The sequence below is a fragment of the Phyllobates terribilis genome, unplaced genomic scaffold, assembly GCF_046119375.1.
Source record: "Phyllobates terribilis strain yellow unplaced genomic scaffold, ASM4611937v1 Scaffold_3__8_contigs__length_932513732, whole genome shotgun sequence".
In the NCBI taxonomy this organism is placed as follows: Eukaryota; Metazoa; Chordata; class Amphibia; order Anura; family Dendrobatidae; genus Phyllobates; species Phyllobates terribilis.
Window position 1 is genome coordinate 23,171,890 of NW_027362763.1, and position 14,981 is coordinate 23,186,870.

Below are 14,981 nucleotides of genomic sequence, written 5' to 3' on the forward strand. Positions count from 1 at the left end.
AGTGTATAATTTCCCAGGAGTCTCCGCTCATCACCCAGAATCCTCCAGTGTACACTGTATAATCTCCCTGCAGTCCCCGCTCATCACCCAGAATCCTCCAGTGCATACTGTATAATCTCCCAGCAGTCTCCTCTCATCACCCAGAATCCTCCAGTATATACTGTATAATCTCCCAGCAGTTTCTTCTCCTCTCATCACCCAGAATCCTCCAGTGTATACTGTATAATTTCCCAGCAGTCTCCCCTCATCACCCAGAATCCTCCAGTGTATACTGTATAATCTCCCAGCAGTCTCCTCTCCCCTCATCACCCAGAATCCTCCAGTGTTTAATCTCCCAGTAGTCTCCCCTCATCACCCAGAATCCTCCAGTGTACACTGTAAAATCTCCCAGCAGTCTCCTCTCCTCTCATCACCCAGAATCCTCCAGTGTTTAATCTCCCAGCAGTCTCCCCTCATCACCCAGAATCCTACAGTCTCCTCTCATCACACAGAATCCTCCAGTGTATAATCTCCCAGCAGTCTCCTCTCATCACCCAGAATTCTCCAGTGTATACTGTATAATCTCCCAGCAGTCTCCTCTCCGCTCATCACCCAGAATCCTCCAGTGTATACTGCATAATCTCCCAGCAGTCTCCTCTCCGCTCATCACCCAGAATCCTCCAGTGTATACTGTATAATCTCCCAGCAGTCACCTCTCCTCTCATCACCCAGAATCCTCCAGTGTATACTGTTTAATCTCCCAGCAGTCTCCTCTCATCACCCAGAATCCTCCAGTGTATACTGTATTATCTCCCCTCATCACCCAGAATCCTCCAGTGGATACTGTATAATCTCCCAGCAGTCTCCCCTCATCACCCAGAATTCTCCAGTGTATACTGAATAATCTCCCAGCAGTCTCCTCTCATCACCCAGAATCCTCCAGTGTATACTGTATAATCTCCCAGCAGTCACCCCTCATCACCCAGAATCCTCCAGTGTATACTGTATAATCTCACAGCAGTCTCTGCTCATCACCCAGAATCCTCCAGTGTATACTGTATAATCTCCCAGCAGTCTCCTCTCATCACCCAGAATCCTCCAGTGTATAATCTCCCAGCAGTGTCCCCTCATCACCCAGAATCTTCCAGTGTTTAATCTCCCAGCAGTCTCCCCTCATCACCCAGAATCCTCCAGTGTATACTGTATAATCTACCAGCAGTCTCCTCTCATCACTCAGAATCCACCAGTGTATACTGTATAATCTCCCAGCAGTCTCCTCTCATCACCCAGAATCCACCAGTGTATACTGTATAATATCCAAGCAGTCTCCCCTCATCACCCAGAATCCTCCAGTGTATAATCTCCTAGCAGTCACCTCTCATCACCCAGAATCCTACAGTGTATAATCTCCTAGCAGTCTCCTCTCATCACCCAGAATCCACCAGTGTATACTGTATAATCTTCCTGCAGTCTCATCACCCAGAATCCTCCAGTGTATACTGTATAATCTCCCAGCAGTCACCCCTCATCACCCAGAATCCTCCAGTGTATAATCTCCTAGCAGTCTCCTCTCATCACCCAGAATCCTCCAGTGTATAATCTCCCTGCAGTCTCCTCTCATCACCCAGAATTCTCCAGTGTATACTGTATAATCTCCCAGCAGTCTCCTCTCATCACCCAGAATTCTCCAGTGTATAATCTCCCAGCAGTCTCCGCTCATCACCCAGAATTCTCCAGTGTATACTGTATAATCTCCCAGCAGTCTCCTCTCCGCTCATCACCCAGAATCCTCCAGTGTATACTGTATAATCTCCCAGCAGTCTCCTCTCCTCATATCACCCAGAATCCTCCAGTGTATACTGTACAATCTCCCAGCAGTCTCATCTCATCACACTGAATCCTCCAGTGTATACTGTATAATCTCCCAGCAGTCTCCGCTCATCACCCAGAATCCTCCAGTGTATACTGTATAATCTCCCAGCAGTCTTCTCTCATCACACTGAATCCTCCAGTGTATACTGTATAATCTCTCAGCAGTCTCCGCTCATCACCCAGAATCCTCCAGTGTATACTGTATAATCTCCCAGCAGTCTCCTCTCATCACCCAGAATTCTCCAGTGTATACTGTATAATCTCCCAGCAGTCTCCTCTCCGCTCATCACCCAGAATCCTCCAGTGTATAATCTCCCAGCAATCTCCTCTCATCACCCAGAATCCTCCAGTGTATACTGTATAATCTCCCAGCAGTGTCCTCTCATCACCCAGAATCCACCAGTGTATACTGTATAATCTTCCTGCAGTCTCCTCTCATCACCCAGAATCCTCCAGTGTATACTGTATAATCTCCCAGCAGTCTCCTCTCATCACCCAGAATTCTCCGGTGTATACTGTATAATCTCCCAGCAGTCTCCTCTCCGTTCATCACCCAGAATCCTCCAGTGTATACTGTATAATCTCCCAGCAGTTTCCTCTCCTCTCATCACCCAGAATCCTCCAGTGTATACTGTATAATCTCCCAGCAGTCTCCTCACATCACCCTGAATCCTCCAGTGTATACTGTATAATCTCCCTGCAGTCTCCGCTCATCACCCAGAATCCTCCAGTGTATACTGTATAATCTCCCAGCAGTCTTCTCTCATCACCCAGAATCCTCCAGTGTATAATCACCAAGCAGTCTCCCCTCATCACCCAGAATCCTCCAGTGTATAATCTCCTAGCAGTCACCTCTCATCACCCAGAATCCTCCAGTGTATAATCTCCCAGCAGTCTCCTCTCATCACCCAGAATTCTCCAGTGTATACTGTATAATCTCCCAGCAGTCTCCTCTCCGTTCATCACCCAGAATCCTCCAGTGTATACTGTATAATCTCCCAGCAGTTTCCTCTCCTCTCATCACCCAGAATCCTCCAGTGTATACTGTATAATCTCCCAGCAGTCTCCTCTCATCACCCAGAATCCTCCAGTGTATACTGTATAATCTCCCAGCAGTCTCCTCTCATCATACTGAATCCTCCAGTGTATACTGTATAATCTCCCTGCAGTCTCCGCTCATCACCCAGAATCCTCCAGTGTATACTGTATAATCTTCCAGCAGTCTCCTCTCATCACCCACAATTCTCCAGTGCATACTGTATAATCTCCCAGCAGACTCCTCTCATCACCCAGAATCCTCCAGTGTATACTGTATAATCTCCCAGCAGTTTCCTCTCCGCTCATCACCCAGAATCCTCCAGTGTATACTGTATAATCTCCCAGCAGTCTTCTCTCCTCTCATCACCCAGAATCCTCCCAGTGTATACTGTTTAATCTCCCAGGAGTCTCCGCTTATCACCCAGAATCCTCCAGTGTATACTGTATAATCTCCCAGTAGTCTCCTCTCCGCTCATCACCCAGAATCCTCCAGTGTATACTGTATAATCTCCCAGCAGTCTCCTCTCCTCATATCACCCAGAATCCTCCAGTGTATAATCTCCCAGCAGTCTCCTCTCATCACCCAGAATCCTCCAGTGTATACTGTACAATCTCCCAGCAGTCTCCTCTCCTCATATCACCCAGAATCCTCCAGTGTATAATCTCCCAGCAGTCTCCTCTCATCACCCAGAATCCTCCAGTGTGTAATCTCCCAGCAGTCTCCACTCATCACACAGAATCCTCCAGTATATACTGTATAATCTCCCAGCAGTCTCCTCTCTTCATATCACCCAGAATCCTCCAGTGTATAATCTCCCAGCAGTCTCCTCTCATCACCCAGAATCCTCCAGTGTGTAATCTCCCAGCAGTCTCCCCTCATCACACAGAATCCTCCAGTGTATAATCTCCCAGCAGTCTCCGCTCATCACCCAGAATCCTCCAGTGTATAATCTCCCAGCAGTCTCCTCGCATCACCCTGAATCCTCCAGTGTATACTGTATAATCTCCCAGCAGTCTCCGCTCATCACCCAGAATCCTCCCGTGTTTACTGTATAATCTCCCAGCAGTCTCCTCTCCGCTCATCACCCAGAATCCTCCAGTGTATACTGTATAATCTCCCAGCAGTCACCTCTCCTCTCATCACCCAGAATCCTCCAGTGTATACTGTATAACCTCCCAGCAGTCACCTCTCATCACCCAGAATCCTCCAGTGTATAATCTCCCAGCAGTCTCCGGTCATCACCCAGAATCCTCCAGTGTATACTGTATAATCTCCCAGCAGTCACCTCTCATCACCCAGAATCCTCCAGTGTATAATCTCCCAGCAGTCTCCCCTCATCACCCAGAATCCTCCAGTGTATAACCTCCCAGCAGTCACCTCTCATCACCCAGAATCCTCCAGTGTATAATCTCCCAGCAGTCTCCTCTCATCACCCAGAATCCTCCAGTGTATAATCTCCCAGCAGTCACCTCTCCGGTCAGCAGCTCAGTGATCTTGGTGGTGAGCTCTAGGATCTTCTTCTCCGGTGTCGGGGAGTGCGGGGCTTCTGTGATGGGGCTCTGGATCTGGCTCCGTCCTCCGGACACACAGGGGGTCACACGGTCACCGGACGTCTTCTTCACCACTGTGTGCTCCTGTGTACAGGGAGAGACGCTGATCACCACATAGATTCTACTCATCTTCCATCTTTCCTGTTATAGTAATAGAGATAAGAGTGATCTCATGTCAGACTCTCACCTTTCCCTGTAACAAGTCGATGATCTCCAGGGCGAGGAGGAATATTCCTGCAGTCATGTTGCTTTTGTCCTGGTCGATCCTCGGGGGGTCAGTTTTCATCCTGACGTCCTGGTACTGATCCTTCTGTCCTTCCATGTACTCCCACTCTTCCATGGAGAAATAGACAGCGGCATCCTGAAACCTGACAGGAACCTGACACACATACAGTTACGCCCAGAAATCTTTACCCAGTGACACATCTACGTGATTTCAGCTCTGCAGGCTGATATTCTACTATTTTGGATGTAAAATGAAACAACTGAGATGTAATTGAAGTGGAGACTTTCAGGTTTAATTAAAGGGGCTGAACAGAAATCTCCTGGGAAAGGTTTAGGAATTGCAGCCATTTTTCTACAAAGCCTCCGCATTTTGGGGCCTCAGATTAATTGGACAAATTCATTTCCCATAAATAAATCCTTTGTAGAGAATCCTTTGCAGCAATGACGGCCTGAAGTCGTCTGGAGGCCATGGACGTCACCATCGCTGGTCTCCTCCGGTGTGAGGCTTTGCAGCAATGACGGCCTGAAGTCGTCTGGAGGCCATGGACGTCACCATCGCTGGTCTCCTCCGGTGTGAGGCTTTGCAGGAATGACAGCCTGAAGTCTGGAGGCCATGTCCATCACCATCGCAGGTCTCCTCCGGTGTGAGGCTTTGCAGCAATGACGGCCTGAAGTCGTCTGGAGGCCATGGACGTCACCATCGCTGGTCTCCTCCGGTGTGAGGCTTTGCAGGAATGATGGCCTGAAGTCTGGAGGCCATGTCCATCACCATCGCTGGTCTCCTCCGGTGTGAGGCTTTGCCCTCTTTACTGCAGTGATTTCAGTTGTCTCTTGTTTGTGGCTGTGAACACACGGGGTCTTCCGTGGGCGTAACGCTACTCAGACAACACAGGGTGAGAGTAAAACGCCGTGGCAATACTTTATTGAACCACAAAGCGGACAATAAACACACAGAACAGTCCCAGGAAATACCCAAGATGGTAGAACATTACACAGTCTCACCCTTCCTTCTCTGCCCGCATGGGATAAAACAGCTGCGACTTTGGAGACTTCCAGGGCCAACTACCTCAACCAGTGGCCCCCCACTTCTGGCGGGCCCCCACAGAGAGAAGGTAGCGGCAAGCTTAGGAAGCTAGCAGTCCATCAAGGTACAAGACCAGGAGACCTGGGGGTCCAAATCTGGCCTCTCCGAGAGTTTCCAAGGGGCCAGGCGACCGGTCGGTCCCCCCTGGCACCTCCAAATGTCTCCGTAGGTTCTAGGCGACTGGTGGGTCCTTCCTAGCAACCCCAAAACATATCCATGGTGCCAGGTGACTTCTTTGTCCTCTCCTGGACTCCCCAAAAGTATCCATGTCTCTGATGGTTAATGGAGCAGATCCGAATCTTTCTAGTCCGGGCCATTACCTTTAGACTAGAATCATGTAAAATACAAATCTGTGTCTCTTTGGGTAATGCCATGCAATCCATCTACTTTCCTAAAGGATGTTTCTCATTCTCCTTGTAAAGTCTTTCTGAATCTCTGTCCCAAGACTGATTCTGTCTCCAGCACTACCGACATCCCTGTTTATATTTACATCTGTGTGAGGTCATCAGGCGCAGGTAAGAGGTAAAGGTGCAGGGCTCGAGTATCCACAACTCATCCCCCAAGATTGACTGGCAAACACCCTACAATGGTATTTAACATACATTTATTGTGTATTCATTGTCACCTTTATTTTATGTATTTTATTGATATATATTTACCATTTCATGCACCCTTTTGAGCATTTCACATATTTCAATCCATTGTTTTTTAATTCACCACACATATAATGAGTTATATATTTTTCCACACATTTACATATATCCTAAACACAATCTTTTTCACATACGATCCTTCAATATATCATAAAATCTTCTCAGCACATTTATTCATATATATTCACACATCGCTTATTTAATTTATACAAATGACCCATGTCATTGTGTCTTAAAACAGTTTTATTTTTGCACAGTTATAAATTCAGACTAGTTTTGGTATACTCTGTTCGGCACTGACCTTTCCACATGTTCCCTGCAGTGTAGAGGTGCGCGCATGTACGATAGACTAGCTTCCTCGTTCTTCCCGACATGGACAATGTGACCGCTGACGTTTGTATTGCTACGCAACCCAGCGCTTGCGGGTCACGGACCATGAACGGAAGTCCACACTTCATAGGAAGTCGTCGTCATCTGACATGTGCGCCAAGTACCATCTGACTTCCGGTCGGCGGCTATTGATTGAACAGCTGCAAGTGCTGTTCCGGTGATCAGCAACCCCTATATATAGCTTACATTACACATCTAACATTGCGCTCCCTGAAGAAGGCTGACAAAACACGCGTCGGTGCGGCGGGTAGTGCGGTTTGTTTACCTCCCTATTTCACCAGGTAATGGACATCATGGTAAACACTGTTCATGTGACCACATGTGGGTTAAGTTCATCCTGACCTACTAATGTGTGCTACTAACACCAATGTTATTCTCAATACACATTTTTGTGCAACTTTATTTTTTGGTCTGTTATAGCCACTGGGTCTAATATATATACTCCAGCCCCACACTCTTGTTTCAGTGTCTTGTGATCCGTTTGTATTCTGACGATACCCACCTTTTGTATATGAAGCTACTGGTGTTTTTTATAAAAAAATTTTTATTGCGTCATGACTTTATTCAATAAAGGTTAAATTTTATGATCTGATATACTAATTTTTCCTGCTTTTTTGGATTAACATCCTATATGAAAGCGGTCTTTATATAATGGTATTTAACATATCTAGAAAACATTCATTGTTCTAGCTAGTCTATTTACATAGTCTGTATCACAGGGGCTCTTGTAAATACACATCATTGTTTCAGAATCAAAGAGCAGATAATATTCAGGGTTATACAAATAACAGTCTGTGTTAATCAACTAAAGAAGAACACAGATTAAAGAGTCAACATAAAAATAAAGGTATGCTGCTCTTGCCATCAGAAAGTATGTCTGGCATAATTAAGATTTTACGCTGTATCGTCACATTGCCCCCCCCAATCTTTATTAGCCAGACATAATAGGATACCAATCATCCTTCTCCACTTATTGGAGACAGTCCATCAGCATGTCTTTAAGCAAAGACACGAATGTAAGAGGTCTCACCTTAATTAGAACAAAACTCTGTATCATCCAGTTTGCTAAGAGCATATTCCACTTCTTCCTTGCAAATAAACTCCAAACGTAATTCACGAAAACAGACTGGTATCCATTGTGTCCACACATGCCGTCTTTTGCATCCTGTGGTTCCTGAATTAAATCCGATGAGTGTCGGTGGCCTGGTATTCAATCCGTTGAAGCTGGCACAGCTCCTGTAGTTGCCGTTCCTTGTGGCTGTATATCTTCTCCGGTCCTCCTCCCAAGGCCAGGCTGATGGGGTTGGACATGCCAGCATCCGAAACCCGCTGTGTATGCCTCACCTATTGACTGCTGGGTCTGCCTACATGCCTCCCTGGTTGTAGAGCTCTGTGGACGGTGTGTGCTAACACCAGTCCCCTGCAGCTCCCCAACTCTGCTGGGCTGAGTAGTATCCCACTGTTGCCACCAAAATGTGAAGACCCAGTGTATTCCGTGAGCGTAACGCTACTCAGACAACACAGGACGAGGGTAAAACAGCGTGGCAATACTTTATGGAACCACAAAGCGGACAATAAACACACAGAACAGTCACTGCAAATACCCAAGATGGTACAAAATTACACAGTCTCATCCTTCCATCTCCACCCACCTGGGATAGAACAGCTGCAACTTTGGAGACTTCCAGGGCCAACTACCTCAACCAGTTCCCCCCCCGCTTCTTTGGGGGCCCCACAGAGAGGAGGTTACAGCAAGCTTAGGAAGTTAGCAGTCCATCGAGTTACAAGACCAGGGGATCCAAGGGTCCCACCCTGGCCTCTTCGAGAGTTCCCATGGAGCCAGGCGACCGGTGGGCCCCTCCTGGCAACCCCAAAACAACATATCCATGGGGCCAGGTGACTTCTTCGTCCTCTCCTGGACTCCCCAAAAGTATCCATGTCTCTCTGATGGTTAATGGAGCAGATTCCAATCTTTCCAGTCAGGGCCGTTACCCTTAGGCTAGAATACAAATCTGTGTCTCTTTTAATGCCATGCAATCCCTCTACTTTCCTGAAGGATGTTTCTCATTCTCCTTGTAACGTCTTTCTGAATCTCTGTCCCAAGACTGATTCTGTCTCCAGCACTATTATTATTTATTTATATATCGCCATTGATTCCATGGTGCTGTACATAAGCACTAAAGACATCCCTGTTTATATTTACATCTGTGTGAGGTCATCAGGCACAGGTAAGAGGTAAAGGTGCAGGGCTCGAGTATCCACAGTTCATCCCCCAAGATTGACTGGCAAACACCCTACAATGGTATTTAACATATCTAGCAAACATTAATTGTTCTAGCTAATCTATTTACATAGTTTGTATCACAGGGGCTCTTGTAAATACACATCATTGTTTCAGAATCAAAGAGCAGATAACATTCAGGGTTATACAAATAATAGTCTGCGTTAATCAACTAAAGAAGAACACAGATTACAGAGTCAACATGAAAATAAAGGTATGCAGCTCTTGCCATCAGAAAGTATGTCTGGCATAATTAAGATTTTATGCTGTATCGTCGCTGTGAAGAATATTCAAGACAATCCCCTGTCAATTACTGTGTACTACGTGATGGTGATTACAGAGATTTCCATACACAGTGTAATCCGACTCTTTTGAATACACTGCAGCTTGCAAAGGAGGGGGTTGAGTAGCGAGGAGCGAGATCTCCCACAGCAGCTGCCAGCTACACAGGATGTCCCATCCCCCACCCCATGTGCTTCTATTGTTCAAGAAACATAATTCAACAGTAGCTATGGGAAAATTATACACACCAGTGATAAACAAACCAGATTTTTAGAAACTGGAAGGGAGAATCTCACCAGCCCTTTCTCCACCACCCAGCTAGAAAGGATAGGGAGATATGCAGCAATGCCTTTCTGAAGCCCCTATGGCCCCTGTGTTTGGTCTCCATGCGTAGCAGGGGCCCAGCTGGACCCAATGACACCAGAACCAGCTCCCTAGGACAATCCAGTAAGGACGTATAGCCGCTTTAGTTTTTAGAGTTGTAGCTGAGAAAGGCCAGGGGGAGGAGAGTTGAGCCTGCTTGGAGGCAAGAGTGGGCAGGATCCAGAGAGTTTATCAGTTTTATCAGCCCTGAGCCCAGAGTCTTTGTTCCTGGGGAGGTCGTGCCATCAAGACGTGTGGGACAAGTCCATCAACTAAGTGAAGGCCCACAAACCTCCCATGTGGCAGCCCTTCCCCCAAAAGCCAGATCATCCATCTAAACCAGTAACTGACTTGTAATAACTGCTTTATACTTTTCGTACCAATGCTTTTGTGCTTGCAACTCTAACCACTGTATATGTATAACCCTTATGTATATAGTGTATTTTTTAGTGTGCCCTTACGGTGATTAAATATATAATTTAATCTTGGGCTGTTCTTTCATTTTAATCCACGAGCCTTACGCCAGTTGTTCGGTTCAACGATCACGCTACCGGGTTGGTTTCTAGCCCGATGTAGTCGGTTATATCAAATAGAAACTGGTGGCAGCTCTCCCAGGCCAACTAGGCTCTGCTTCACTGAAGCTAGTGAGCGAAGCCTCTCAACATGTCAGGGCTGGGGGCGAGTGTGGTGCCACGTCAGTGACTGAGTGGGCCACCTCTACCCACTCCCCGGTGCCTTCCTGTCCCGTGTGGACAGGGGGTGTCTGTGCATAACGTACCAACCTGACTTTATGCGTCCCTCAGGAGGGTGCGGAATGCCACCTAGGTGCAGAGGGCAGGTCTGTACCAAGTGCTCAGTCTGACGTAATTGCGGGGTGTGGATTCATCACAAGAGGCGGCAACAGCGAGGTTCTGCGGGGTCCCCCTGTTGCCGTTTCTTCCAGTCACAGCGGCTCTTTCTGCTTTTAGTTTTGTCTTTAGGCTGTGAAATGCGGCTCCATGGGGCTGAGATCTGGTGATGACTCGGCCATTGCACGTCTTTGCTTTCTCTGGATCTTTTGGGTCATTGTCCAGCTATTCTGTGAAACATCGTCCAATTAACCTTGCTGCAATTGGTTGGATCTGAGCAGAAAGTATCGCCCTGTACACACAGGATTCATCTTCTGCTTCTGTCTTCAGTCACATCATCAATAACCACTAGTTACCTGCAGCCATTGGAATCCATGCATGCCTGCGCCATCACACCGCCTCCACCATGTGTTACACAGAATGTGCTGTGCAGAGGATCAGGAGCCGCTGCAGCCTTCTCCAGATTTTCTTATTCCCATCATTCTGGTACAGGCTGATCTCGTTTTCTCTGCCGAAAGAATGCTTTTCCAGAACTAGGCGGCTTCTTTAGATGATTATGTCAAAGTCTAATCCGGCCTATTTTCAAGCAGATTAATGGTTTTCTCCCTGTGATTAAACCTCTTTATTTGCCATCATGAAGTCTCTTTATGGTAGACTTAGATACTGAATCATCTTCCTGGAGACTGTTCTTCACTTGGGTGGATGTTGTGAAGGGGTTTTTCTTCACCATGGGAAGGATTTTCACATGATCCACCACTATTGTACTCCGCGGACATCCAGGCTTTCATCAGGGTGCACAAACTGTTTATTTGGCCACTCCTAACATTTCTCTTTTGGATTTCTTGTTTTTTTCAGCTTAATGATGGTCTGTTTCACTTCCATTGAGAACTCTTTGACCGCATGTTGTGGGTTGACAGCAACAACTTCCAAATACAATTGCCGTACTAGGAATCAGCTGAGACCTTTTATCTGCTTAATTGAAGATGGATTAACGAGAGAAAAGCCCATGCAATGCCTTACAAAGTTTCTGAGATATTTGTCCAATTACTTTTGGTTCCTTGAAAAAGAGGGAACTACATATTAAAGAGCTGTAATCCTAAACCCTTCCTCCAATTAGGATGGGAGTCCTCTCAAATTAAATCTGAGAGTGGGCACTGTAAGCCCAGATCTATAATATGATCGTACAAGCGTCCCTCTGTCTGAAGCCTCTATAGACTGCGCAAGCACGACGCGCAGTCTGGCTCCAGACAGAAGAACGCATCGAGCCGTTACAGGTAAGAGGAGTGTGTATGGCGCCGGGGATCGCGGTATGCGTAGACACTGAACGCATACCGCGATCTCTGGCGCCATACATACCTGACCGGGAGGAGCGTTGCCGCGGCGCCTCTCTTCACCAGAGACCGGGGCAGAAGTGAAGGTGTTGGAATCGGCGCATGCGCATAGCGCTATCCGGCGCCATTTTACTGAAGACACATTTGCCGTGTGTCTTCAGCAAGATGGCGCCGGACAGCACGGTATGAGCATGCGCGTACTCCGGCGCCACACTCCTCCCCCGGCAGAACAGGACACAGCAGCGTTGGAGCACAATGAAGAAAGGTGAATATAAGTGTGTTTTTTTTTTTGTATGTGTGCAGCGTGAAACGGATGAGGGGTGCCATACATACCAGGATTGGGGGATGAGGGGCGCCATGCATACTAGGATTAGGGGGTGAGGGGGCCACACATACCAGGATTGTGGGGATGAGGGGTACCATCCATACCAGGATTGATGGGTGAGGGGTACCATCCATACCAGGATTGGGGGGTGAGAGGTGCCATGAATACCAGGATTGGGGGATGAGGGGTACCATGCATACCAGGATTGGGGGATGAGGGGTACCACGCATACCAGGATTGGGGCATGAGGGGTACCACGCATACCAGGATTGGGGCATGAGGGGTACCACGCATACCAGGATTGGGGGGTGAGGGGACCATGCATACCAGGATTGGGGAGGTGAGGGGTGCCATACATACCGGGATTGGGGGATGAGGGGTGCCATGCATGCCAGCATTGGGTACTGGGGATGAGGGGTGCCATGCATACCAGAATAGGGATGTGGGGTACCATGCATACCAGAATAGGAATATGTGGAGCCATGTATACCAGGATTGGGGGATGAGGAGTGCCATGCATACCAGGATAGGGATAAGGGGGCCATACATACCAGGATTAGGGATGAGAAAGCCATGCATACCAGGATTGGGGGATGAGGGATGCCATACAAACCAGGATGAGTTGTACCATACATACCAGAATAGGGATGTGGGTTACCATGCATACCAGGATGAGGGATGGCGTGCCATGCATACCAGGATGAGGGGTACCATGCATGCCAGAATAGGGATGAGGGGTACCATACATACCAGGATAGGAATGCGGGGTACCATGCATACCAGGATGAGGGATGGGGTGCCATGCATACCAGGATGAGCGATGAGGAGTGCCATGCATACCAGGATTGGGGGATGAGGAGTGCCATGCATACCAGGATTGGGGGAGGAGGAGTGCCATGCATACCAGGATTGGGGGAGGAGGGAGGCCATGCATACCAGGATTGGGGGGTGAGGGGACCATGCATACCAGGATTGGGGGGTGAGGGGTGCCATACATACCGGGGTTGGGGGATGAGGGGTGCCATGCATGCCAGCATTGGGGATTGGGGATGAGGGGTGCCATGCATACCAGCATTGGGGATGAGGGGTACCATGCATACCAGAATAGGGATGAGGGGTACCATGCATACCAGAATAGGAATATGTGGTGCCATGCATACCAGGATTTGGGGATGAGGAGTGCCATGCATACCAGGATAGGGATGAGGGGGCCATACATACCAGGATTGGGGATGAGAAAGCCATGCATACCAGGATGAGGGATTGAGTACCATACATACCAGGATTAGGGGATGAGGGGTGCCATGCATACCAGAATTGGGGAATGAGGGATGCCATTAATACCAGGATTGGGATGAGGGGGGCCATGCATACCAGCACTGGGGATGAGGGGTACCATGCATACCAGAATAGGGATGAGGGGTACCATGCATACCAGAATATGAATATGTGGTGCCATGCATACCAGGATTTGGGGATGAGGAGAGCCATGCATACCAGGATAGGGATGAGGGGGCCATACATACCAGGATTGGGGATGAGAAAGCCATGCATACCAGGATGAGGGATTGAGTACCATACATACCAGGATTAGGGGATGAGGGGTGCCATGCATACCAGAATTGGGGAATGAGGGATGCCATTCATGCCAGGATTGGGATGAGGGGGGCCATGTATATCAAATTTGGGATGAGGGGGCCATGCATACCAGGATGAGAGATGGGGTGCCATGCATACCAGGATTGGGATGATGGGTGCCATGTATACCAGGATGAGAGATGGGTTGCCATGCATACCAGGATTGGGATGAGGGGTGCTATGTATACAAGATTTGAAATGAGGGGTACCATGCATACCAGGATTGGGGATGGGGGGTGCCATGCATACCAGGATTGGGGATGAGGGGACCGTGCATACGAGAATCCAGAATTGGGGATGAGGGATGCCATGCATACCAGGATTGGGGATGAGGGGTGCCATGCATACCAGGATTGGGGATGAGGGGTGCCATTCATACCAGGATTGGGGATGAGGAGTGCCATGCATACCAGGATAGGGATGTGGGGGGGCCATGCATACGAGGATTCGGATGAGGGGTACCATGCATACCAGGATAGGGATTAGGGGTGCCATACATACCAGGATAGGGATGGGGGGTGCCATGCATACCATAATAGGGATGAGGGGTGCCATGCATACCAGGATAGGGATGGGGGGGGCATGCATATGAGGATTTGGATGAGGGGCCATGCATACCAGGATAGGGATGAGGGGTACTATGTATACCAGGATAGGGATGAGGGGTACCATGCTTACCAGGATGAGGAATGGGGTGCCATGCATACCAAGATAGGGATGAGGGGTACCATGCATACCAGGATGAGGGGTACCATACATACCAGGATAGGGATGAGGGATGGGGTACCATGCATACCAGGATAGGGATGAGGGGTGCCATGCATAACAGGGTAGAGATGAGGGCAGCACATAACAGGATGGGGGAACAGGATTGGGGAGCACGAATACCAGGATGGGGGCAGCACGAATACCAGGATGGGGGCAGCACGAATACCAGGATGGGGGCAGCACGAATACCAGGATGGGGGAAGCACGAATACCAGGATGGGGGCAGCACGAATACCAGGATGGGGGCAGCACGAATACCAGGATGGGGGCAGCACATACCAGCATGGGAGACCATATACCAATAAAAATGCTCGCAACCCGGGCGTAGAAAGGGCTCAATAGCTAGTTGATTA

General features: G+C 48.4%; 1 protein-coding gene across 5 annotated transcripts in view; it reads right to left on the bottom strand.

Moving 5' to 3' along the window:
• The window catches only part of LOC141258721 (uncharacterized), a 121,512-nt gene that overhangs the window by 10,182 nt on the left and 96,349 nt on the right, over window positions 1–14,981 (bottom strand). For 2 of the 5 annotated variants that reach the window (XM_073673761.1, XM_073673760.1), the window contains exons 4-5: window positions 4,628–4,819; window positions 4,360–4,524 (exon numbers count right to left, since the gene is read on the bottom strand). The exons of 1 other annotated variant lie outside the window; for it this stretch is intronic. In XM_073673761.1, the coding sequence (XP_073529862.1) occupies window positions 4,360–4,524; window positions 4,628–4,819 (357 nt within the window). The remainder of the gene's footprint in view (window positions 1–4,359; window positions 4,525–4,627; window positions 4,820–14,981) is intronic. 2 more of the 5 variants (XM_073673763.1, XM_073673762.1) reach the window with 2 other exon arrangements.